At 33.8% G+C, this 23,459-nt stretch overlaps 2 protein-coding genes across 3 annotated transcripts; one reads left to right on the top strand and one right to left on the bottom strand.

Moving 5' to 3' along the window:
* The first annotated feature begins 2,655 nt into the window (after positions 1–2,655).
* On the top strand, positions 2,656–9,549 carry LOC129302975 (probable sugar phosphate/phosphate translocator At3g11320). Of its 2 annotated transcripts, none has more exons than XM_054941934.1 (5): positions 2,656–2,827; positions 5,400–5,867; positions 6,445–6,548; positions 6,645–6,873; positions 9,008–9,549. In XM_054941934.1, the coding sequence occupies exons 2-5, from the start codon at positions 5,427–5,429 to the stop codon at positions 9,152–9,154; spliced, it is 921 nt and encodes a 306-aa protein (XP_054797909.1). In that variant the 5' UTR covers positions 2,656–2,827; positions 5,400–5,426; the 3' UTR covers positions 9,155–9,549. The 2 variants fall into 2 exon arrangements, with proteins under 2 accessions (XP_054797909.1, XP_054797908.1); XM_054941933.1 differs by lacking the exon at positions 2,656–2,827 and adding an exon at positions 4,981–5,076.
* Positions 9,550–10,321: 772 nt separating this feature from the next.
* On the bottom strand, positions 10,322–13,191 carry LOC129302976 (LIM domain-containing protein WLIM2b-like). Its single transcript, XM_054941935.1, has 6 exons — positions 13,023–13,191; positions 12,570–12,825; positions 12,064–12,163; positions 11,945–11,979; positions 11,736–11,825; positions 10,322–10,778 (listed from the first exon to the last, which is right to left on the bottom strand). The coding sequence occupies exons 2-6, from the start codon at positions 12,702–12,704 to the stop codon at positions 10,569–10,571; spliced, it is 570 nt and encodes a 189-aa protein (XP_054797910.1). The 5' UTR covers positions 12,705–12,825; positions 13,023–13,191; the 3' UTR covers positions 10,322–10,568.
* Between the last annotated feature and the right edge of the window lie 10,268 nt (positions 13,192–23,459).

Below are 23,459 nucleotides of genomic sequence, written 5' to 3'. Positions count from 1 at the left end.
AGATGATTTGTCGATTATTTATAATATTATCTTTTTTGGCCATTTAGTTATAATATACCACTTATCAACTACTTGCATACATAAGTTTTTTTCCGACACAAATTTTCCATATTAGACACAAATTTTCCATATTAGATGAGAAAAAATAATCAAATAAATTTCTATTATATAAAAACTCGTTATCAAAAGATTAGACTAGTTTTTAAAGTCAATGTGAATTTAAGAGTATATCAAAAAATTATTATCCTCAAGAGGTTCGAGGCATTGAAAGAACCAATTGATTCACTTGTATAGCTTTTTATTTATTTATTTATAAAGGCTGTAGTAGCTACATAAAAAGCCCAGTTAGTGATCACATAATCATGATTATGTGAATGTTTATAGCCATTGAGAACTTGTCTAAGAACAACGTATGAGTGTGTATTATGTTAGCTTTGGTCAAAATGTAACTTTGACCAAAGTAATATGATAATAAAAGTAGTTAGTTTCGACCATAACACACCACACTATTTACTTTAGTTAGACAATCAGAGCCACTCGTGTAGCCTTCATTAACTTAAGTTAACATGACTTTTTTATTTTTATTTTTTTTGGGCGACCAATAAAGAAAAGGAAGTCAATCAACTGAACATGTCGCATATTCCGCTTCATGTAAGGGGAGCCTTGGATGACATGTTACCCATTAATTGACTTAATGGGTACCACAAACTATGCTTTATGGACAATTGTTTTGTTATACCAAACTATTTATTATTTTGGGACTCTAAGAAGATACTGAATAATTTAATAACTTGACTTTCATGCACAGTAACAACAGTAACAGTTATAATATGTGATTAGGTGTACCTTACTGAGATGGGATGCAGTGCAGCACATCGCATGCCCTCCCAACACACAAAGTTTCAATTTTTCAAATCTTATTTTTGCGTTAACAAATTATACAGGCTGCATCCCGCGTGAAAATTCAGAGAAATTATAGGTCAAAATATCGATTTAAAATGCTTATTTTGAACTATTTTTAAATTTTAAAGTTTAATTTAGCATACTTCAGAAATATATTTTAAACAGTAAAGTAATAATGTTAAAGGATTTTTTTACAAAATATATTTATTTAAACTTAATATGAAAATTTTAAAATAAATATTTTTAACTTAAAATTTGGACTCTAATAATTGTTTTTTAAAAAATTTGTGCATCGCTTTCAGTTGTTATGTATCATTCATTTTAAAAATTTTGACCCGTAGTTGACTATTATAAAAAACTTGTTTTACCTAATCTATTTGTTGAAGAAGTACAGAATATAATTAAAAAAATTATTATTATTTTTTTAACACAACGAGAGCGCAGGTATATGACAACGTACAAGTGGGACGGGTTATTTGATATAGGATGTGATGTGTTCTGCCGTCGTAAATTTTGAGGGAAATTGATAAACTCCAACCAAAACAACGGAACATATGAAATGTATTGAAAATTAATCATGCATTTATATGATTATGTACTAAATATATGTGTTGATTAAAAAAAATGTAAACTGTGCTTGTGTACGCGTGTGTTGACACCAACTGTGCTGATGTAATTGGAAACAATTGTTGAGTCCAAAAAAATGGTATGAATAATGGCAGGAAGTGAACGAAATATCCGAAGCAACGAAAATTATTGGACGGACTACCCTATGCGAACATTGTTCGTAGATTCGAATATATTCTATTGCTAACAAGCTCAACGCCTCACTCGTTCGTCGTTTCATCGATTGTCTGTTTAAATTTTAATTTTCTGTGTCTAGCGCAGAGAATCAGAGAGTTTATTTACATAAATACGTTACGAGTACTTTAAAACAACAAAATAAATTACTAATTTACATCCGTATCCGTCAAATAAATTTTTCTTTCCCTTACCAATTTACATAACGTAACTGTTTTGTGAAAATGAGAGTATGATTTTTAGTAAAAATGTATTCCCTGACATTAGGGCTTAGGCCATGAAAATGCTTTTCGTAAAGACTAAAGTTATCTTGTCAAAAATATCTGTTTCAGCAAAACTTTTAAAAATATTGTAAGATATGAGATATATATAAATTTGCCATTCATATGGCTATCATTGGCCAAAAATATCTATGCTGAGTGAATGGATCATTGTATGATGAATATCATGGGTGGATTAAATTGAAGAATTTTAACAATTGCTGTATTCTAATTCTCATATATGCTCTGCTGTGTGTGTTTGTGGAATGGTTCCAATTGGCCGCAGAATTCCAAGTAATTGAATCTTTAATCGTAATCTTGGATCTCATTGGCAGTTTTAGAGTTTGGAGCAACATCTCCCAAAGTACGAGGCCCTATCACTGTCATTTCACTCCCCTGAATCTGGCCTCAATCACGAACCCTATTCACTTTCCCCCCCTTTCCATTTTCTCATCAACTCCTTATTCTTAATTCTCACCCCTCTCCTCTCTCTTTCTCCTCGTCGTCGAGTCTAGACTCTCCAGGGACCTTCATCAATGGCTGCGATTGCGTTCATGGCTCCACCAGCCGTGCCACCTCTTTCTGGCACGTATCATCACTCTCACTTTTTTCTCTCTCCACTTTCCTTCCCATTTTCTCACTAAACAAACACTAGGATTAATCTAGTTTGGGGGATTCTCAGATGGCCCATCACCGGCGAGACCTATGTAGCGCGGGTATGAAGTGAGGTTTCCCAAACGACACCAATGCCTGCGTTTCACTCCACCTTCTTCGTCCCCATCCACAAGGGATCCCTTAGGAGGTGTCCTCGAGGTCTCTGAGGGAGCAGCCATTTCTGTCTCCCCGATTGGCCCTTTCACAAGGTGCGTCCGATCCCTATTCTTCCTAATCATCATCATCATTATTTAATGAAATATTCTGCTGTAGAAATAAGTAAGAAAATAATATAAATATCGTCGGCCTAAAGCGCGTACATGAATGAAGCGTGGCTCTGTTTATATTTTCCTTGTACATGCCAAGTGGTGTGCTAAATAATTCATGGCTGATCCCATCCTCCTTTGTTGAAAATCCACTCCTATACCAAGTCATCGCAAGTTTTGACTAAACTTTTGGTGGATTCAATAAATTTTAATGTATATGGAAATGGATTTGGTTGATTTCTATGCCTAGACTTACGGGGGGAAAGTGACTGCAACGACGCTTCCAATGTACCACGTGACAAGATCCGTCATGTGAGTTTACAAAATGAAACGCACCGTCTGAAACTTTCATTTATGTGAATCAAAATTCAAAACCCTCCACACACGAGTCCACCCATGAATTTAACAATGCTGGCTACGTGCCACTCAAGAATTTGCTTATTTTTTTATGGGATGAATTCTTTATATTTTCTTAAATTATTACATGATCATTTAAATTTTAAAATATAAATTAACTCTCAAAATATTTTAACGTGTAAAGTACATTGATGAATTGTAATTAAGGGAGAACAGATTGAGTCCTAAATCAGCTTAATTTTTATCAATATAAATAATCTTTTATACTATGCTTTGTTTTCTTAATTTTTTTAAAATTTCATAGTCTATTTTTCCTAACTAATAATTACACTTCTTTTTATTAATTTGCATGAATAGCATAAATATTTTATAGATTGCATAAATATTAACAAATTTTTACAGTTTTACATCCTTTTTAAATAATAAGGACTCAATTGATATAGTAAAGAGAAACTCAAGGAATTAAATCAATAAAAATTAAATTTGATAGATTAAATTAATAATTAAAACAAATTTGAGAGATAAAAATTGCATTATCCCTTATTTTAATTTTTATCAATGAATAGGCATTGTTAAAGGCAGGTTAGGGGCAGGGCGCCTCATTTCTTTATTTCCCACACTTTCAAATGATCCTCTTGTTTTTACACGTACAGCTTCTCAGGGGACAATTTCTTATATATACAATATAGTACCTAATACTATCAGTCAAAATTTATATGGCAAGATGCCGAGTTTGTTAGGTTGAAGAAGAAAAGTAAAATGAGAATGGCTCAGGGTCAGGGGACGGACCTAATTTCTGCAGGACTCGGATTTTTTTGGTCTTAATATTTGAAGAAAAGTCATACGTTTTAGGCAGCTTAATTAGAAGCAGGAAATAAGGCGGCGTTTGGACGGTCCTTATTCCTCTTCAGTAACTAATGCTTTCCCACCTACCACGCCACCCTCTCTCTCATTTGTCTACTATCCTCGAATAATCCGCTGTCATTTTTCAGGTTCCCAAACACGATTCTGTAGTTTTTTTAATTTTTATTTTTTTTTATTTTTTACTTCTCGGAGACGAACCACGTTCTTCAGGAATGATTCCCTAGTTTCGTGACTCCTTTTGCGTTTCATTCATTTACCATCTCGTGCTAACACCTCGAAATCTTTTTTCTTTTCCCAGTTACTTTGGACATTCCGTTTCTTCATCACGAGATAAATATTCCTCCATTTTTAGGGGGGAAAAAACAATTATCCTTTTCCTAATACTTTCAAGTTTCAAATCACCTTTTACGGAAATCATTTCGAGCCTCCGTTTCAATAGACGCGTCAAGTCGACGTTTTTAATTGAAACCTCGATTTTATGCTGCAATAAGTGAAATAAAAAGAGAAACCGAAACAGCTTATAAGCAATACTTCTCATTATTTGTCACTAAAATTTTCATTCCATCCTAAATCTTCATTACGAAACTTTAATTCAATTAAACCAACCCGATTGAATTATCAGAAAAAAATGTCAATTGTTTTAATTGAATAAACGAGAAAAATAATAATGATAATAGCCCCGAGCAAGAGAAAACGATAAAAATATAAAAACGATTTTCTCTCTTTGTCCCTACATGGATAAATAAAGGCGATTTAATAATTAATATAATATTTGTAATTTCATTTCAATCAATATTCAATAGATAACAATAATAATTAAAAAAAAAAAAGACGAAAAAGAAGAAGAAGTGCCGGACAAAGAGTCACTTCCCCTGGCTGGCCTGGCATACGCGTTTCCCTCCTCTGCTTTAAATGCCCCTTCTCTTTCCCACTGTGCCTTCCATTCATTTGCAGAGGCACGTTTCTTGTCGGTAATTCTCAGGCCTCCAGCTTTCTCCTTAATTTGGAACCATTCTCTTTTTTTCTCTGCGCCTGTCTCATTCTGTAACTTTCTTCTTAATTTCTTTGCTTCTTGGGGGCGCCCCTTTATCTGCCGTGACGCCAGATTCTCAGATCCATCGGAGAAGGCTTTCGCACTTTTCATTCTCTTCATTCCTAATATCTTTTTCTCCATAGCTCCTCCATTGCTCAGATCCCTCCTCGCCAAACCCTATAAGATCCGTCCCCTTTTTCTAGTTATGCAATTAACCCCTCGGCGCTGACCCTTCTTCTCTCCTCTGTTTCCAAATTTCAGGACTCCGATCAAGGCCGGCCTCCCAAAATGAAGGCTCAGAGTCGTTTATTCACATTCTCGCTCATCGCCTCTTGGTACTCCTCCAACATTGGGGTCCTCCTGCTCAACAAGTACTTGCTCAGCAACTATGGCTTCAAGTACCCGATCTTCCTCACCATGTGCCACATGACCGCTTGCTCTTTGCTCAGCTACATTGCTATAGCTTGGTTGAAGGTAGTGCCTATGCAGACCATTCGATCCCGGGTCCAGTTCTTCAAGATCTCCACCCTCAGTTTCGTCTTCTGCATCTCCGTCGTCTTTGGCAACATTTCGCTCAGGTACTTGCCCGTGTCCTTCAACCAGGCAATTGGTGCCACAACTCCATTCTTCACTGCGGTTTTTGCTTACCTCATGACTTTCAAGAGGGAGGCGTGGCTTACTTATGTGACCCTTATTCCTGTTGTTACTGGAGTCATCATTGCAAGCGGGGTACGTGAGTTATCCTATTTTTCTTTTCAATTTATAATTTGACTCTGCATGTGCAATTCAATTTTTCTTTTTTGTTTTTCTATGCCTTTTAGAATTGGATGAAGCACATGTTACAGAATACAGACAGTGTTTTCATTCATGGCAAATTTGTTGATGGCGTTTTGATTCTTATCATGTTACACTACTTATTTCTCTTACAAATTCAGCAAAATATAACCCCCCTGGCCCCCCAAAAAGAAACAGTGGCAACAGTAACATCGTATAGAATATCGGATGGCAGCATGAAATGAATTGTTATAATTCCAGATAACAAGTTGTTTAGTTCATTTTGCGCACTATTTTTATAAACCTCTTTGGCATCCCTCATGATCACTTGATAAGAATCTTTAAATGTATTTTTATATTTTAGTTATTTCTGTAACAAATCCTACTCTGAGATTGGTGCTTCTCAAATGTTCAAATTCTAGATGTAAAAAGTTGTGGATCTTGTTTCTTATGTAATGTTCAAATTATATATTATGCACTCAGGATTCGGACTTCTAATTTGTTACTTCCATTGGTCTTTATGTGATTATAGGGTGAACCAAGTTTCCATTTATTTGGGTTCATAATATGTGTTGCAGCGACAGCTGCAAGAGCCCTAAAAACAGTGTTACAGGGAATTTTACTTTCTTCTGAAGGGTAAGCTATTTTTGAGTAATTCATTGATTTTTTTCTGCACTTTGTGCAACTAAAGCAATATCTTCAACAACTCACATCATAGTTATTTTATATTAGGGAGAAGCTGAATTCTATGAACCTTCTTCTTTACATGGCTCCGATGGCAGTTGTTTTCCTTCTTCCAGCCACACTTATAATGGAAGAAAATGTGGTTGGTATCACACTAGCTCTTGCCAGAGATGATACCAAGATCATCTGGTATCTGCTATTCAACTCAGCACTTGCATATTTTGTCAACCTGACCAACTTTTTGGTCACAAAGCATACCAGTGCTCTTACCCTTCAGGTATGCCCCATTTCTTCAGATAGGGTTGTGTGTTTCCCCCCTCTAAAATTAATAATCTAATAGACTTCTCTGTTAATAAAAAGTCAAATGTTTGCAATTGTTACAAACAGATCCAGTATTTAAATTAGAGTATATATATTTTTGCATGGTCTTCGTTATTCTGGTGGTTTATGTTTTAGTAGCTCATTTTCCCTGCATACTTGGACACATTCCTACGTCTGTGGTTGGGTTTATCTTTTTTTAATGAAAGGGGCAATCTCTTCTTATTACCAGAGAATCAGATACTACAAAATTATAATACAAGCCTGTTCCAATAACAGTTCAGAGGATCAGTGAAAATTCAAGGGCTAGCCTAGATCTTAGCATTGACCAACCCTTTTACTGACAGGTCATGATAGTTTAGGTCTAAAAATAATTTTTTAGTGAAATTTTATGTATAAGGTGCTAAGGTCCAAATACTTAGGGTGGGGTTGCTATCAGTGGACTCCTATTGTTGCATAATTTGTTTAATTCATCGGATTCACTCATGGTGCTTGAGATAGGATCCCCCTTCTAAAAATACCAAAAGAGAACACAAAGAACAAAGGACTATATTTGTTGCATGGGGATCTCCTTCTTAGGCAATGGAGCATAACACTCTTCAAGTCACAATGCCTAAACTTTAGACAGGCTCCAGCAACACCAAATACAACACAACACACACTAACAGCGCAGTGAAGATAAACTGAGAAAGAAACTGCAGTGGAAAGTGGAAACTTAGATTATGAGTTAGAGAAGAGTACTATAATGCCTGTAACATGTCTTATAAGTTGCTAGGAGCCAGCTTACGACACCCCAGGACCATGCTTAAACCAATATAGTATGAAAAGAGACAAGAGGCAACAGTGAAGATGGCTCATGATAGCAAATACTCTCCGAGAATGGATCCTTTCAAACTTTCCCTGAAGTTATGCTATCAATTTTGGAGAAAGAGACAACGTGTGTAGGTGTGTTACTTAAGTGGATCCCACACCTTTAAGTGTGACTCACTACTCAAGTGGGATCCTTAGATTATGTATCTCTTTCTCCCAAAAATTGATACAATGAGAGTCAGAGAGAAATTGAGAGAATCAGTCACCAGTAATCTTCCTGGTACTTCCACCAAAATGTCCTCCCTCATATAAGGCTGATCACCTTACTCAAATTCTCTTCCAACCACTCAGTCCTATTCTTGTGGTGGTATGGGATCCTACTCTAATCTCCCTTTTCCAGTGTATGAAACCACTGCGCCTCTTGGCAGTGCTGCCATCTAAGAGGACTGTTCAGATCTAGATCGTCCATGTCTCCTCTTGGAGGAGCTGCACATCTCGCATCTCCTAGAGGAGTATAGGGAGTGGGAGGCTTTTCCTGATCTTTCCAGCATTTTTTTTTCGGCCCAATGATCTTTCCAGCTTAAACCGTGGTTCATTTAGTTGGTCCACTGGTCAAAGCGTAAGAACCTTAATCATAGACCCATTAGTCTTGTTTCTCAACTGAGTCAAAACAATCCTGGGGAGGAATTGCAGTGTATTGATTTCTGGCCATAGGTTGCTTGATAGAAACTTAAACTGAGTACGATTTTCCTGAGTGGTTTTTTGTCTGTTTTGAAGAGGAAGATTTAAAATTAATTTCTCTCCTTATGTCAGCTCGCTCTCTCTTCCTTTGTGTGTCGCCTTGTGGTTGGAGTTGTAAATATTTGTCTTGACTCAGAGAATTCAAAGATTACTAGGTGGAGTAGTGGCCAGATGTTTCGTTTTTTAAGTTGATAGGAGAAAGGAATCTGATTGGAGTGAAATTCCTATCTACAATCTAGAGTTGATAACAGAAGTGAAGGCTAAGAATCGTTAACTATAAAACAGTTTCACGATTTGCTAAAAAACAAATTAGTGTCACGAATTGTGACATTTTCACTAATGTTTTTGCTGTTCGTATTTTGGAATATTTAAAAGGTTATGGAATGTAATCTCTTGACAACATCTGATTTTAAGTATCTCGTCATAGCAATCATGAGCTATGGCTGCAATGATATATTAAAGAACTTGCTTGAACAATGTTTATAGGTTTTCTCCACTTTTGACATATGGATACGGACTAACATAAGAGTTCGTTCATGCAGGTACTTGGGAATGCTAAGGGGGCTGTTGCTGTAGTAGTTTCAATTCTAATATTTAGAAACCCAGTCTCTGTCACTGGAATGCTAGGTTACACGCTCACAGTGTGTGGAGTTGTACTTTACAGTGAAGCCAAGAAGCGAAGCAAGTGATACACAACATTCTTAGGGAAGTCTCAAGTGATGCCCCTATATTTTGTTTTCATTACTGCACAGACGACCTCAAGATTCCATGAGGCAAAACTGTTGAATGATGATAGTGGTCAGATCCGGAGGTGTGAAATGTTTGATTATTCAACATTTTTGCCCATTTGGAAAGCCTCATTCAAGGGGTTCACAATTGACATTGTATTGGCAGCTGTGCAGAATCAGCCCGCAGTAGACAGTTTCAGTAAGTTACTCATTCTATATATTAGCTCCATGATGCTGGGATCGTCGAGGAATATCTTGCATTTATTCTTTTGTTGAGATCTACATTCATGTTTTTGCTGTAACGCATGATGGAATTATCAAATAGATTAATTTTATTTAAAGTGATTTGTACATAATTATGATCATGATATGTTCTTTCAAATTTTCCTTTATAGATTATAGATTCAAAGAAATTCCTTTATGTATTTGCTTTGCAACCGACCACCGCTCGTGGGTTTTCCAGCCCGTGAGATATACATAATAGAAATCTGGTAACGCATAATAACATGGAATGAGAATTGATGTGCAAGAGGTTATGAGTTGAAAAAATTGGTATAAACCCGTTATTTCAAGAAGAGAAGCCATACGGATTCTAATGAAAATTCAAAAAGCAGAGCAACTCATCAATCTCATTTTATGACTACACGTAGAATGACAACTACTGTTGCTTGGTGGACGAATTCCGCAGCAGTTGGTCTCATGACTAACCTACTTGGTGCCATCTTTATCTCATTTTCTTTTGTAATATCACTCCCCAATGTTTGGGGAAATATCAGTCATCAATCAATAGAAAAATTAATCCAACGACTGTCTCACACTAACCTTAATGCATGGTCCTAATGAAACGGTCATTGCTGACAGTGGCATAAATTCTACTCTAGATTTTTCCTCCCTTGAATGAAAAGCAATGCAGAAAAAGGATGAGCATAAATTTAAAAACAATTATAACCCCTTTCGATGATTTTCAGCCAGATATACCATTTTTGTTAGTAGTTCTTAACAACCCGTCAACAATCTTTTTTCTTTTTCTTTTAAAATTCTTTTAGGCCGGGTGGAGGAAACCTTCATGCACCTAAGTCCTAAGCACCTAAGCTAGGGGCTAAAGCCGAAGCATGAGCGAAGAAGCCATTAAAAAAGGAACCAATAAAGATCCCTTCACTCAGTTCAGGACAGGTACAAAATGGATGAGAGGCTATGCCATCCCTCGGAAAGACACATGTTGCAAGCCACACTATTTAACTGAATGCACAATTGATAATGATTTGCACACCACACATAGGAAGATGGAAAAGGCAGACTAAGCAGAACAAAAAACACATACAAACACTTGTCGGACAGGACAGACAAACAATGACACATGAGGCAGCAGCAAGATTTAGGATTCTGGAACAGGGGTTGCTGCTCGTTTCATTGATGCAGACTTGATGAGATGGCTATAGCTTCCTTTCTCCTTAAAAAGCTGAGAGAAATGGTGCTTGCAATACAAAATGCCCTCAAGAGCTGCATAATTTGATGGAGATATGGGACAGCCACCATGTGAACACTTGAAACATGATTTGTGATAGGCTTGGCCCTCGACTGTTACCTACACTCAAAATAACAATGCCTTTATAGATGACGACAAACAAACGAAGACATTTTAGTTCAGCAGGACTATAGTAATTGGATTCACTCATTTATGTAAAGCATAAAATATGTCTAGCTACTGACTTCTAGGTTTGGAAAGAGCTGGTTGTGATCTTCCTCACTGAATTGAAGACTAGTGTCACAACTTTTGTTCATTTTTTCCCCAGAACTAATACATTACACCAGCACACAAGCCTTTCACTGTAAATATTTTCATGGTGATCATGATGGATTGGCACACTAACTAGTTAACTAGGTGTACCTTTCAAATATCGATTAAGGTAAATAGACACTGGCATAAACAAGTTCAACTATGAAGTTAACTGATTACAACTTGACATTGATAACCGACTGGGCAGCCAAAAATGAAATATAGAAACATTCTATTACACTCTGCGTGAACCTACACGATCCTTATAAATATGAAATTTTACTAATCTCTCAATAAGGCAAGGAATTCATATCAAAGCTACTCAACACAAGGGAATCCAAACTCCCAGTATTTGATAGCAAAGCCTGATACCATAGGGAGGCATATAGAATAGAAATTAATGCATAAATCACCAATCAATGCCACGTAACAAAAACTATTGAATGTCTCTTCATGCTGACATGAGTCCAAAATTTATTAAATCAAAATGAATAGCAGAGACACTTGATCACCATCGCTATATTCTGCCACAGCCCTAAAAATTTTGACAGGGATATATGAATAACATTGTTTCTGTTGCTCACATGTTATTGAACCAAAGAGAAAACGTTCCACTAATGCACTGAATATGGATGTGAAATTGTGAATAGTAATAGAAATCTATCTTTCTCAAGGCCTGAACACCCATTTAATCCATTCGCAACAAAATTATAACCTAAATAAAATATCATCGAAGAATTCACTTCTCAAGGTTTAGAACTGTACCTTCTCCAACGGATAAGCAGTTTTGCCGCATGTAGCACATTTCTCTTGTGTCCCAGAGAACATGCTGGCAGCTCTACTAGGGGACCTTGTCTGAAATATACAAAAGATGCTAATAGTTAACAATAACACCAAATGCCATAGACGTATAAATGAATTGCAGAATCTGAACAAAGTTTCCAAAAATGGAAAAAGCTTAATATTTTTATTACCAGCTCAGGAGTTGTTTTCTCAGCTAGCTTTGCAGCTGCTCAAAACGAAATTATTGCCAATTAAAGAGGTATCTGATTTAGAAATCGTAAAGACAGATCTATCTCGCAAGAAGACCTACGTGACTGGAAGTTCTTGTTGAAATTTCCTGCCTCCTTGAAGAGCTGCTCATAATGAGGCTTACAGTAGAGAACACCTTCCATCGAGGAATAGTTGCTTAGCTGGAAAAAGAGATCATCAATAATGTAAAGGATTCACAATGTTTTACAAGTTAACCAAAACATGTTCAACAACGTCAATAATGTATGGATTTCGCCCCCACCCCCAAAATTTAACTTTTTTCTTTGTGACAAATCATCCGGTAGATTAAGCATCCGTTGTTTTCAATCTGGCTAGTATCATGAATGAATAAACCTTTTTTTTTAATCTACTTAGATCAAAGAAACCATTTTCTCAGAAGTCATTCCAGCTAATGGGAGTTCACTCAAACGGAAGCACAGAATAAAGTGAAGATTCAAGCAAACAAACAAATTAAAATTCGAAAGTAAACTTTGAAAGTGAAAAAGAAATAGTTGATATCCCCATTACATCAAGAATGCAATAGAAAAAATAATTACAAAAGACTACCTTTAATGTTCCTTTGCAATGAGAGCATCTGAAGCAAGCTTTATGGTAAGCAACGCCATCAGCGGATAGCTGATCCACGGGATAGACCGTTTTCTCGCAAGCCTTGCACTTCTGTTGGGTACCAATGAAAGACATAGCTATGCCCTTTGGATCTAGCTTTATCACCAATCCCAAATCCCCAAGGCAGTGAATCAGATTCCAAGACAATATATCTTTTCAGATTTGTATTTGTAATAACTTGCGCTGATAGACTAGCCTGGTAATGGGGGAAAAAAAACAGAAGAAAACAGTTTGAGTTAATAGTCAGAAAAGGGTCAAACTGAAAGACAAATATCTGTCTGATAATCTATTTGGCCCCAGAGAAAACCCCAGAAAGTCAAGAAGTTGCCCTAGACTGGGGACGGGAGCTAATGAGATGCTATAGAACTGGCAGAATCAAAGGGGTATACTTACCTTGAAAATAGATAGTGAGAAATGGCGGATCGGTGAGGTCTGTCTAAGGAGACTGCTGATTTAAAGCCAAGAGGAGATTGAGACAATTACAGATTTAGAGGGTAAAAGGGACCGAACAAGAGGAAAAATGATGACAGACCAATCATACAGATGCTAGTCCTTATTGCTCCCCCCGCGTCCCTCTCTCCGATATATCCCTCACTGAGTTTATTCCTCCATGGATTTCAAAGTTTTCATTTAAAAAAAAAAAAGCTAATAAGTAAATAGGAACATTAGCTATTATTTAAAAATTATCCTAAATTTTAAATTTTTAAAATATATAAATAAATTTTAAATTTTTAAATTTATAATAAAATAAATTATTACCATTAACTTTTTAACAATGTTACTATTTATTAGGTACTGTTTAGAATTTATTTTTCTACAAATTTAATCTTAACTATTACAATACTTATATAAACAGTAACGGCATTAAAAAATTAACGATCAAAATTTATTTTATTATAAATTTAAAAATTTATAATTTATTTTGTATATTTTAAGGTTTAAGACGATTTTAGAATAAGAGTTTATAATTTTATTTACTCATCAATCTAAAAAAAATTAGAGTTATAAAGGTTTTGTATAAAAGATTATGAAATTAAAGACAAAATTCAGTAAAACTATAAACAGTAATAATTATATTTCCCTTACAAAAAAGTAGTTTAATTTGCATCAAGTCAATGAAGAATGGAGATATCTCAAGAACGATAAAAGCATTAACGTGGGGGGAGGACCAAAGCAAAACAAATTTATTTCTAACGGAGTATCTAATTGAATTTTGAATGATACAAATACGTTTTTTTTTTTTCTTTTTGACCTCATCCAAATTAAACATCTTTCCAGGATACAGCAGAGCAGGCGTCTCATGGCAACGGGGGGACAGTGTCTTTTCAATCTCAAAGACTAAAATAAATTAATTTCTCGTCATTCAAATCATATCTTGCCATATGTATTTCAATAAAAACTTACAGTCCATTTGGATTACCTCAAAGATACATTAAAATTACATTTAAGATATATTTTATTAAATTCAATAAATAATTGAATTATTTAAATGTACTTTTATCATATGTAAACTGAAATTTAAATAGGTGCTTAAAATTCATATTTGAAATTTATTTTTTAAATATAAAAGTTAAGTTTCATAGTTCATATTTTTTTTGGTGGTCGAATTCATAGTTCACATCTTGCTGTCCTTTTCTTTCGTTCTTGTTTTTTTTTTTTTTTAAAGATTTGCTATGCTTTGCAACAATTCCTAGTATCAAGGAAGAATAGATTGTTCGAGTAAAGAGAAATTATATCAATTTTTTTTTGAGCAAATTAATAACAAAAGAATTGTATGAAGTGGCTTTGAGGGCATTGAACAACTAAAACTATTATTATATATAAATTGTAAATAAACGCGTCTTTGACACTACTTAGTGCCTATTTGGATTTGTGTGGAAAATCGTTTATTTATACGGAAATCGAGTTTTAGTAAAAAGTATCCAAATGTCCCATTTTTCACTTAATCGATTACTTGGCTCCAAATGCTGTTTTGACTTAAGCTCATCTTATCTGCTTCTCAATGTGCTCATTTAAATTTTAATTGGGTATAATAGATTATGAAAATAATTAATTAAATGATAGATTATAATTATAATTGATTATATTATAATGTAATTTGTTTGGATACTGTTTTTTTAAAATTAATTTTAACAGAATTGAAGATGTTTGGATAATTTATTCATAATCAATTTTAGCTGTATAAATTACTATAAAGGACATTACCTTTTAAAATTAAATTATTGATAAATTTATATATAATATTATTAACGTTGTTACATTTTATTTAAAAATTAAAATATATTATTTAAATTACATATCTAATTAATTAAAAAATTTAAATTAAATTAATATTAACATTTAAATTTATGTAAATAAGTAACACAATATATCTCAGTTAGACCGAATTTAATAAAACAGAAAGATTTAATTCTTAAATACCAAACATTAATTTTACAATAATTAATGAAGATGATAACATATAAATTAATCTCTAATGACATTATGGAGATGAGCCATATCTAATGAAAATGTTAAGCATTGTCTTAAAATTTTAGCAACATAAAAAATGTAATAATGTAATAAATGACGAAAAATCTCTCTCTCTCGACTTTTACAATAATTTTTGTAATAACCTTTAATTTTAATTAAATTAAATTAACTTTCCCATATTAATTAATACTTTATTTGAATTAGTTTTATAATAAGTGTTAAGTGTAGGGTGATGGTTGACAAGAACTTACATTAGTAATTTTTTTAAAGATTCAAACTTTGAATTTTGTTAAAAAAAAAGAGAAAGAAAAGAAGAGAATTTGATTTTATTTTTATTAAATTTTATAATTTTTTAAGTTTTTTTGTAATTTTTTTCAATGGTTTTGTAAATTAGAACGCTGACTCCTCCAGCTTTGGCAAAAAATCGACTTTGGGAAAAAATTAATTTTTTGAAAAAATTGGTGCTTGGATAATTGACACCAAAATCGATTAGATCGGCTATCCAAACACGCTAATATCAATTATATGTGTTGGAACTTTTATTACTCATTTACTTGTCAGAATTTCAAACATACCGAATATACCCCCGTGACTTGTCATAGTGTGGCTTGTGATTGAATCCTCTAAACACAAGGATTTGAAGGCTTGACTTGTGCATCCCAGAGTCAGACAGCAGTTCTCCCTTTTCTTTTATATAGATGAAAACATTAATATTATAATTTAATTTAATTTAATTTTATATTGTTAATCAATATGTGTGTTTTAAATATATAAATATTAAAGAGAAAACATAACATTATGTCCAGCCACCAATATTATATATATTATAATACCTAAAGAGATATACTTCCGAAAACAACAAAACGTTTTCTCATGAGTTTTGCGACCACTAATTTATTGGGTTGAGAGCCAATAACAAAGGTTGGACTCGGCCAGCCAACCTGCCACCCCACTAAACAATATCGAGCGAGTTAGGTTAAAAAAATTTCAACTATTTAAAAGACAAGTTCATTTAACCTTTTTTTTGTTGGGTAAAAAGACAAATATATTAACAATAAAATGAAGTTTACAAAGTCAAAGATAAGATAGAAGCATTATTAGAAGAAAAAAATAGAAGGATAGGACGAGTTATGTGTACCACATTTTTTAATAGTGTTGTTGTTAAAGGTCTCCAAAAACTTTATAAGATCCTGATATACAAGATGTTATCAATTGGAACAGAAGCAAACTCTCTTGTTATATCTAATTTTCAAATTCCCAAATCTCGCATATCTTCCAAACTACTTTAAAGAGAAATTCATGATTCGGAACAGTACGCTGCGAACACAAAAGGCCAACAAAAGATGTAGACAAATAACATTAGATTTGTTGAGAAGCAAATTAACCTAACCTTCATTGTTAAGAGATAAATAAACAACACCGTAAGATTTTTTTTTTCTTTTCTAAAAAACACGTGCCTAGATCTCCCAATTGAGAATGAGCTTGGTTCTGAGAATAAGAATTAGAAATTCCTTCAGAAGTTCTAAGACCAGTGTTTTTCCCCTAAAGTTGGTTGTTGTCCCATCAGCATGCACCTTTGAGAAAGAGATATTGCTCATTGAAATCTCAAATGACCTGTGGATAGGAGTTATCTTTCCTGTATGTAGAGCATGATTTCTTTTATACTATCAAATGCAGAAGTAAATAAATGTGTTCTAAAGCCAGGGCCTCTTGATTCTGGCATAAAGTTTTTGAAGTTTGTAAGAGCTAAAAGATAAGATCTTGGATAGAAATGCCTGTGGAGCTTATAGACAAAGAGCCAAACCAGATGACTCTTGTGTAAGGGCAATCACAAAAGAGATGATGCAAAGTTTCTTGTGTATCACAACCAAAAACGCACTGAAGAGTAGAGCTGAGATGATGTTTAATTAACACATCACTAGTAGGCATTACTTCATGAATAATCTTTCAAATGAATAGGAGAATTTTCTAAGGCAATTGAAGTTTCCAAAGAAAATCCCAAATTCTTTCCCTAGATAAGGGTCTATCTTGATATGCATAAGCAATTTTTGAATAACCATCCTTGATTTTGTAGGAATCAGAATCCCAAATCAGTAGATCAATCAAACTAGTAAAAGAAATAGGCATCCTTAAAACGGAATTAGCATCCTCCTTGCCATAGAGTTTAGTGATGAGAGGAGCATTCCTTTTAGTAGCCATCCAAGGAGATGGTTTATGAATGACAAGATCGAAAACTTTTAAAATGTTTAAACTATAAGGAAAATATGAAACATTTTGAAAATTACCATCTTGATTAATTAAGTTAATGAAGGGTAAATATATAAATTTAAGTGTAAATGGGTTTGAGGATGGTTAGCTATAGCTATTGTGTTTAGCTTTAGCCTTTGGATTGAATTTGAAAGTGAACTGAGTCATCCAAGCTCAAATTGTAGAGCAAATTTGATTTAGGCCTAATCTGCATTATGCTACAACACAATTTCCAAAATAATTTTTTTAAAAATGCAAAAACTATTCAAAAGGAAGAGAAACACCAAAAAAACAGAGAGGGGACGACTTAAAGAGTATTTTCTCTGTTAGGGTATCAATTTTTGGACATTTTAGAGGTGATTGGAGCTTGATTTCACATAAGAATACCTTCCTTTTCTCTTCTTCTTCTCTGTATACATCTTGGAAGAGGAATTTAAGGTTGAGAGATGAGGCTTTTCGAACCTAGGGCTATGGGTCCAAACCCATTAGTCTAAATGGGACTAATGAAAGTTGTTTGAATTACCAAAACCTATCTTTGATGAGTTTAAGCATCCTTGAGCTTGGGCTCATTAATATGGACGAAATTATGCCCTAAAGTGCAATACATGGTGATGGTTGAGGTAGATAGCTGCCATTGATATTGATTAAGGAGTTTGTTAGTGTTAGTCGAAGCTAGTAGGAGTTAATAAACCTAATATTGTGATTAAACTCAAGAGTTGAGATTTTTTGCTGATTAAAATGTTGAAACTGAAGAGTTAGAAGTAAGTAATTTGTGATATTGATGATGGTTTTAGGTTTTTGGATGTTATATTGGTGATTATTTAAGTTGTTGAGAGCTAAATGAAACTAATGAACTCAATAGATGTGAGGTTAATCTTATAGTTGGGAAATTTAGTTATTAAAGTATGAAATTAGTATTGAAAGTCGTGATTTTAATGATTATTAGTTGTGAGTGTTGATGTTAATTGTAGACTAATCTCATGAAACACCAGTGAGCTTAAATTTAGTTCAGAAAATAAGTTGTGATTAAGGGATAACTTTTAATCTTTTAAAGGTTTAAAGTAATCGGGAGAAATTTAACTTCTACATTTACTTGATTAATTGATTATACATGTGAGAAGAATTATTTGAAAACCATGATATATTTCATAAATCTATATTTGATACAAATTATAGCAATCTAAATAAGTTTATGTTATATGATGAAGTTGATGTGAATGGAAATTATGAATATATATATTATGTATGATTATTATTGTGTGTAGACATGAAAGTGTGAATGATTGACTATGAAAGAGGAGAATTGCAAATTTAAGATATGTGTTGAAAATAATTGTGTTGTGATATTGATAAGCATGATATGATGATTAATGTCTAAAATTTGCATACTACGTGTTGAACATTTGCGCATGGCATGAAGATATGAGACAGGAGTTCGCCTATAAAGAGATGAGTAAATATTGTAAATTCATGTGGTATTAGTGGCTTACCGTTGGAATTAAAAGCTAGCTAAACTACCAATCGTTGGAATCGAGAAATAGTCATTATCCTATTAGGATTGTCCCACTTGTATTTTAAGGGACTCGAACCTAAATAGTCTGATTCGTTCATAAGGAGGTTAGATTAAGGACATGACACCTAATAATTGTTAGTATTGGGAGAAACCATCTTGCACAAGTGAGTGTAATAGCCCTAGCTGGATAACTCCTCACAGGTGAAAAGCTTGGGAAGTTTGAGTTCATGGACATAGCCCACTAAATAGCCATCAGTTTCATGTCAAAGGTATTAGGAGGATATAGAGTTGGCATTAATCATGCATATCATATCCCAACCATATAATAGTTCTTATTATAGTCTGGCATAATTTGACAGGGGCATATGGTTACTATTATTATGACGCCATATGTGTTTTAATGCATATTATTATATAACCACATGGTTGTTATTTTTATGATCTTGCATGTCTTACAAAGGGCACATGATTATTATTGTTGCGACCCTTACATGCTAAGTAATATAATATTACATGAGTTTTAGTTTTGTAACTATATGAATTAGATGTTTTAATATGTGAATGTATTTCATTTGAATATGCCATTTGTATCACTGTAATTAATTAACATGCATTTGTATATGTTAGATCAACCTTAATTATTAAGTGGTTATACTTATCCCTCTATTTAACATTTTACAGGTACTATTTTGAGCAAGACAAAGGAAAAGCACTAGAGGCTTAGGAACTTGGTTTCCTACTGTAGGACTCTCGTAATTTTAGATGCATGTGTGTAATTAATTGATATTCACAGAGAAGGTCATAAAGCTCAAATTTAACAGATGCGTCATGCACTGAAGATGGTTAATGAAGAGTGGAATGTATAGGTGAGGCATATTCATAGAGAAAGTAATATGAGTGCACATTAGATTGCTAAATATGGTCTTACTCAATGACGACTGTAGAGACCCTTCTAATAGGATTTTTGAGTGGCTTTATCAAGATGTAATAGATCATAGTGATTATTTGGTTTCTATTTAAATAAAATCTAGGCATAAGCCCTGTTTTGAATAAAAAAATTGATATTGCCAATTAAGGTGTTTATATTTTGTTACATTTGCACCATTGAATATTGAGTATTGAAATATATATTTTTAGCCCTAGTGTGTATGGTATTTTTTTTACTTGAGATATTTGAACAAAACAAGATACTAGTGCAAATATAAATTTGACTATATGCATGTTTGTATTCGATTATATTGAGTTTTGAAGTCAAATTAAAATGCCTCCCCTTGCTATTTCTAAAATCAAGGGGTTGAGGGTTGAATTTGTAAAATATGATATCTAATTGTTGTGGTATGTTACATTTATTGTCCTAAGTTTATTGAATGTAGTTTAGGTATTGGGTTTCCCTTTTGACACTTGATGCGAATTTTGGACATCCAAGTTATGGCTTAATGGCAAAAATGTGCTAGTTGTATTTGGATGTCCAATTTGTGTTTGGATTATAGTTTAAAAAAAACCAATACCATTAGTTAGAGTTTTAAAAGACCTTTCTGTAGACACTTAAATCATCTCAATAGGACATTGGACAAAGACTTAGGGCACGTTAGGAGTTTAGCTAGGAAATCTGTCATGTTCTGCATTTTATGCCGTAGCATAAAATTTTATGATGCAGCATAATTATGCCAGAATCATTGTTTTTGTTCTTTTGATCCTAATTTGATATTATCTTATCTCATATGCTGCCCATGCTTTTATTTGCATGTTTTGCTCTAATTTTGGTTTTTTAAATGATTTGATAGCATTTTAAGTTTTGAAACTTGGGATCCCATTTATGTAAATTTTACAAACTTGATAATCTGTTCAGGTTAGTCTTGTGATTTCCTCAATTTTAGACCTAATTGTGAATTAATAAATGGGACCTTACAAAACCTTTATTGGAAAGCTTCCATAAAGTTTCCCAAGTGATATGCTTTTTGATCAAATTCGAGGCTTTGAAAATATCTTTTCAAAACCAAGAGGCATTGTGAGGTATTTTATGTAAAAAGCCCATTAGTATTATGAAAATATTTAATTTTAATCATGTCTCCGAAAAGTGAATGTTCTTCAGCATTAAGAACTCTCCAAATTTGCTTACCCAATAAAGCCACATTCATATTCTTAGTGTCCCTCAAACCAAGTCCACCATCTTTTATAGGAGAGAGGAGAATATTTCTTTTGAGTAGATGAATGTTTCTTTTGCCATCATTGAATTCCCAAAAGAAATTAGTTAGCTTAGCATCAATGGCATCACAAAGATATTATGGCAGCCTTACACAAGATAGAGTGTAGATATTAGAAGCAGAGAGCACAAATTTGATGAGAGCAAGTCTGGGAACTTGTGATAGAAATTTAACCTTCCAAGAGGCAATTCTGTCCTCAATGGATTCCATAACCTGGGCATAAATAAAAGACTTATCCTTTTTAGCAAGTCAGAGGGTTGAATGTCTAATCGTTCAACAAGTTCCTGTTGAATTTTAGTAGGGAAATTAGGACTAGGAAGCAAGGAAGTTTTGAACATTCACCAGAAGACCAAACCATTTGCAAAAATCTTAAATAATCCCTTTAATGGTTTCAATACCATCCCTCGTGTACTCAAAGAAAATAGTGGAATCATCTGCATATAAGAGATGAGAGATTGGATAAGAGTTTTGACATATTTTGATTCCCTTGAAAGCCCCCTACTGCTCCTTATGAATGAGGAGACAAGAGAAAACGTTAGCAGCAATCATGTAGAGATAAGGAGATAATGGATCTCCTTAACAAATATCATTGGAGGGAGAAATTGGATGACAAAGACATCCATTAAAAATAATCCAATATTCCACCATAGAGATACATTGAAGAATCAAATTAATCCATTTAGGTGGGAAGTTTGTTTTGTGAATAGCCTTTTAAAAATCCAAGACAATCTATCAAAAGCTTTGGAGAAATCAAGTTCTTTCCTTTTCCCCTTTGTAGAATGGATTTGATGAACCAGATCTGCCACCACTAATATGTTACTAGTGATGAGTCTATTTGGCGAGTAAGCACTTTGAAAAGATGAGATCAGACTTGGAAGAATCACCTTAAGTCTGTTATTCAAGACCTTTGAGATATTTTGCAGGAAACATTATAAAGACTAATTGGTCGTAGATCTCTAAAAATCTTGATGGAGTTACCCTGTAGAATGAGAGTGATGAGAGTACGATTGAGAGACTTGAGAACATTCTCAGAGGTCCAAATGTGAGAGACCATATTGAAGACAACTTCCTCAACAATTGTCCAGAATTTGTGAAAAAAAATTAGCATGAAATCCATCTGGTCTAGGCTAGCTATCCTTTATCAAGCTAAAAACAGCTGCCTTAACTTCATCTCTTGAGATAGGAGCCATAAGGATCATTTGATTAAACTCATTCACTTGTGGCGTATAAAAAGCATTAATATCAGCTGTAAGTTGCTCAAAATTGTACTCACTGAAGCATGAATAGATGTTGAAGTGCTCCCAAGTAACAGATAGAAGCTCTGATTGATCATCAATTCAAATTCCAAAATCAAGTTTAAGGCATCTCATGAAATTTTTGGCCTTACAATTATTAATTGTAAGATGAAAAAATTTTGTATTTCTTTCCCCCCTCTGTTTTCCATTTCACCTTAGCTCTTTGTTCCCAATAACTATGTTGACAATCATAAGTAAACTCCAAATCACGCTTGATATACTATAACCGTTGTAGAAGATTTTCCTCAGGAGGATAAGAGGAATCTATTACAGCAGTAAGCTTCTATATCTCACTCTTAAGCAAATTAATCTTATGATATAGATTCCCAACCCTAGATTTACTAAAAAAGAGAGACTTGATAGCAACCTGGATAGTTTGTTATGAACCTTAAAACTTAGAGATCTTGAAACATAGTTTCGCCAACATGCATAAATAATTTCCTCACATTCTATAAAAGGTAGCCAGAAGTTTTCAAATCTTCAAAGCTTACGAAAGGAGGAGTCTCAAAAGCAGTAGAAAAAATAACAGGACAATGATCAGAGGCAACTCGTGGAAGATTGAGTAAATTCGAGTGTGTAAAAGATTGCAGCCACTCTCCATTACAGAAAGCTCTGTCAATTCATTCAAGAGTCAAATCATAACCCTTCATGTTACTGCTCCAAGGTAATTTAGGCCCATGTTGTTTGATTTCCAAAAGGTTTGTAAGTGAGATACATTCCTTGAATTAACCAGTTGAGGATGAGTTTCTTACTGCACTTGCCTTGACCGACATTGATAAGGTTTGATTGAAGTCTCCAATAAGCAGGCAAGGCGCAATGATTGAGTTGGCAATAATCTTAATCCAGTCCCATAAAAGAAATCTATCTTGAGCTCTTGGAAGACAACAAATAAAGGAGATGTAACAAGAAATGCCAGTAGTTACAAAAAAAAAAAAAAAAGCAACAGTATATATGGTTACAGCCCAGAACCACAACATCAACATGCTTCTTTCATGCAACCACCATGCCTCCACCCTTATTTAGCAACATCCGTGCTAGTTCCAAAAATAAATCCTAGGTATTCAACCTTAGAAAAAGCAACGCTAAAGGATATCTTAGT

This window comes from Prosopis cineraria, unplaced genomic scaffold, assembly GCF_029017545.1.
Source record: "Prosopis cineraria cultivar Desert tree isolate PC_DT_omini unplaced genomic scaffold, ASM2901754v1 PC2, whole genome shotgun sequence".
In the NCBI taxonomy this organism is placed as follows: domain Eukaryota; kingdom Viridiplantae; phylum Streptophyta; class Magnoliopsida; order Fabales; family Fabaceae; genus Prosopis; species Prosopis cineraria.
The sequence above is the reverse complement of the archived record's forward strand: the minus strand, read 5'-3'. Positions and strand labels throughout refer to the sequence as shown.

Excerpts from the sequence above, each read along its gene's own strand:
- LOC129302975 (XM_054941934.1), top strand. The coding sequence starts at position 5,427 with ATGAAGGCTCAGAGTCGTTTATTCACATTCTCGCTCATCGCCTCTTGG. Across the intron at positions 5,868-6,444 it reads GAGTCATCATTGCAAGCGGG|GGTGAACCAAGTTTCCATTT; the intron begins GTACGTGAGTTA and ends ATGTGATTATAG. Across the intron at positions 6,874-9,007 it reads CCAGTGCTCTTACCCTTCAG|GTACTTGGGAATGCTAAGGG; the intron begins GTATGCCCCATT and ends TCGTTCATGCAG.
- LOC129302976 (XM_054941935.1), bottom strand. The coding sequence starts at position 12,704 with ATGTCTTTCATTGGTACCCAACAGAAGTGCAAGGCTTGCGAGAAAACG. Across the intron at positions 11,980-12,063 it reads CAACAAGAACTTCCAGTCAC|CTGCAAAGCTAGCTGAGAAA; the intron begins GTAGGTCTTCTT and ends CGTTTTGAGCAG. Across the intron at positions 11,826-11,944 it reads AGAAAACAACTCCTGAGCTG|ACAAGGTCCCCTAGTAGAGC; the intron begins GTAATAAAAATA and ends TGTATATTTCAG.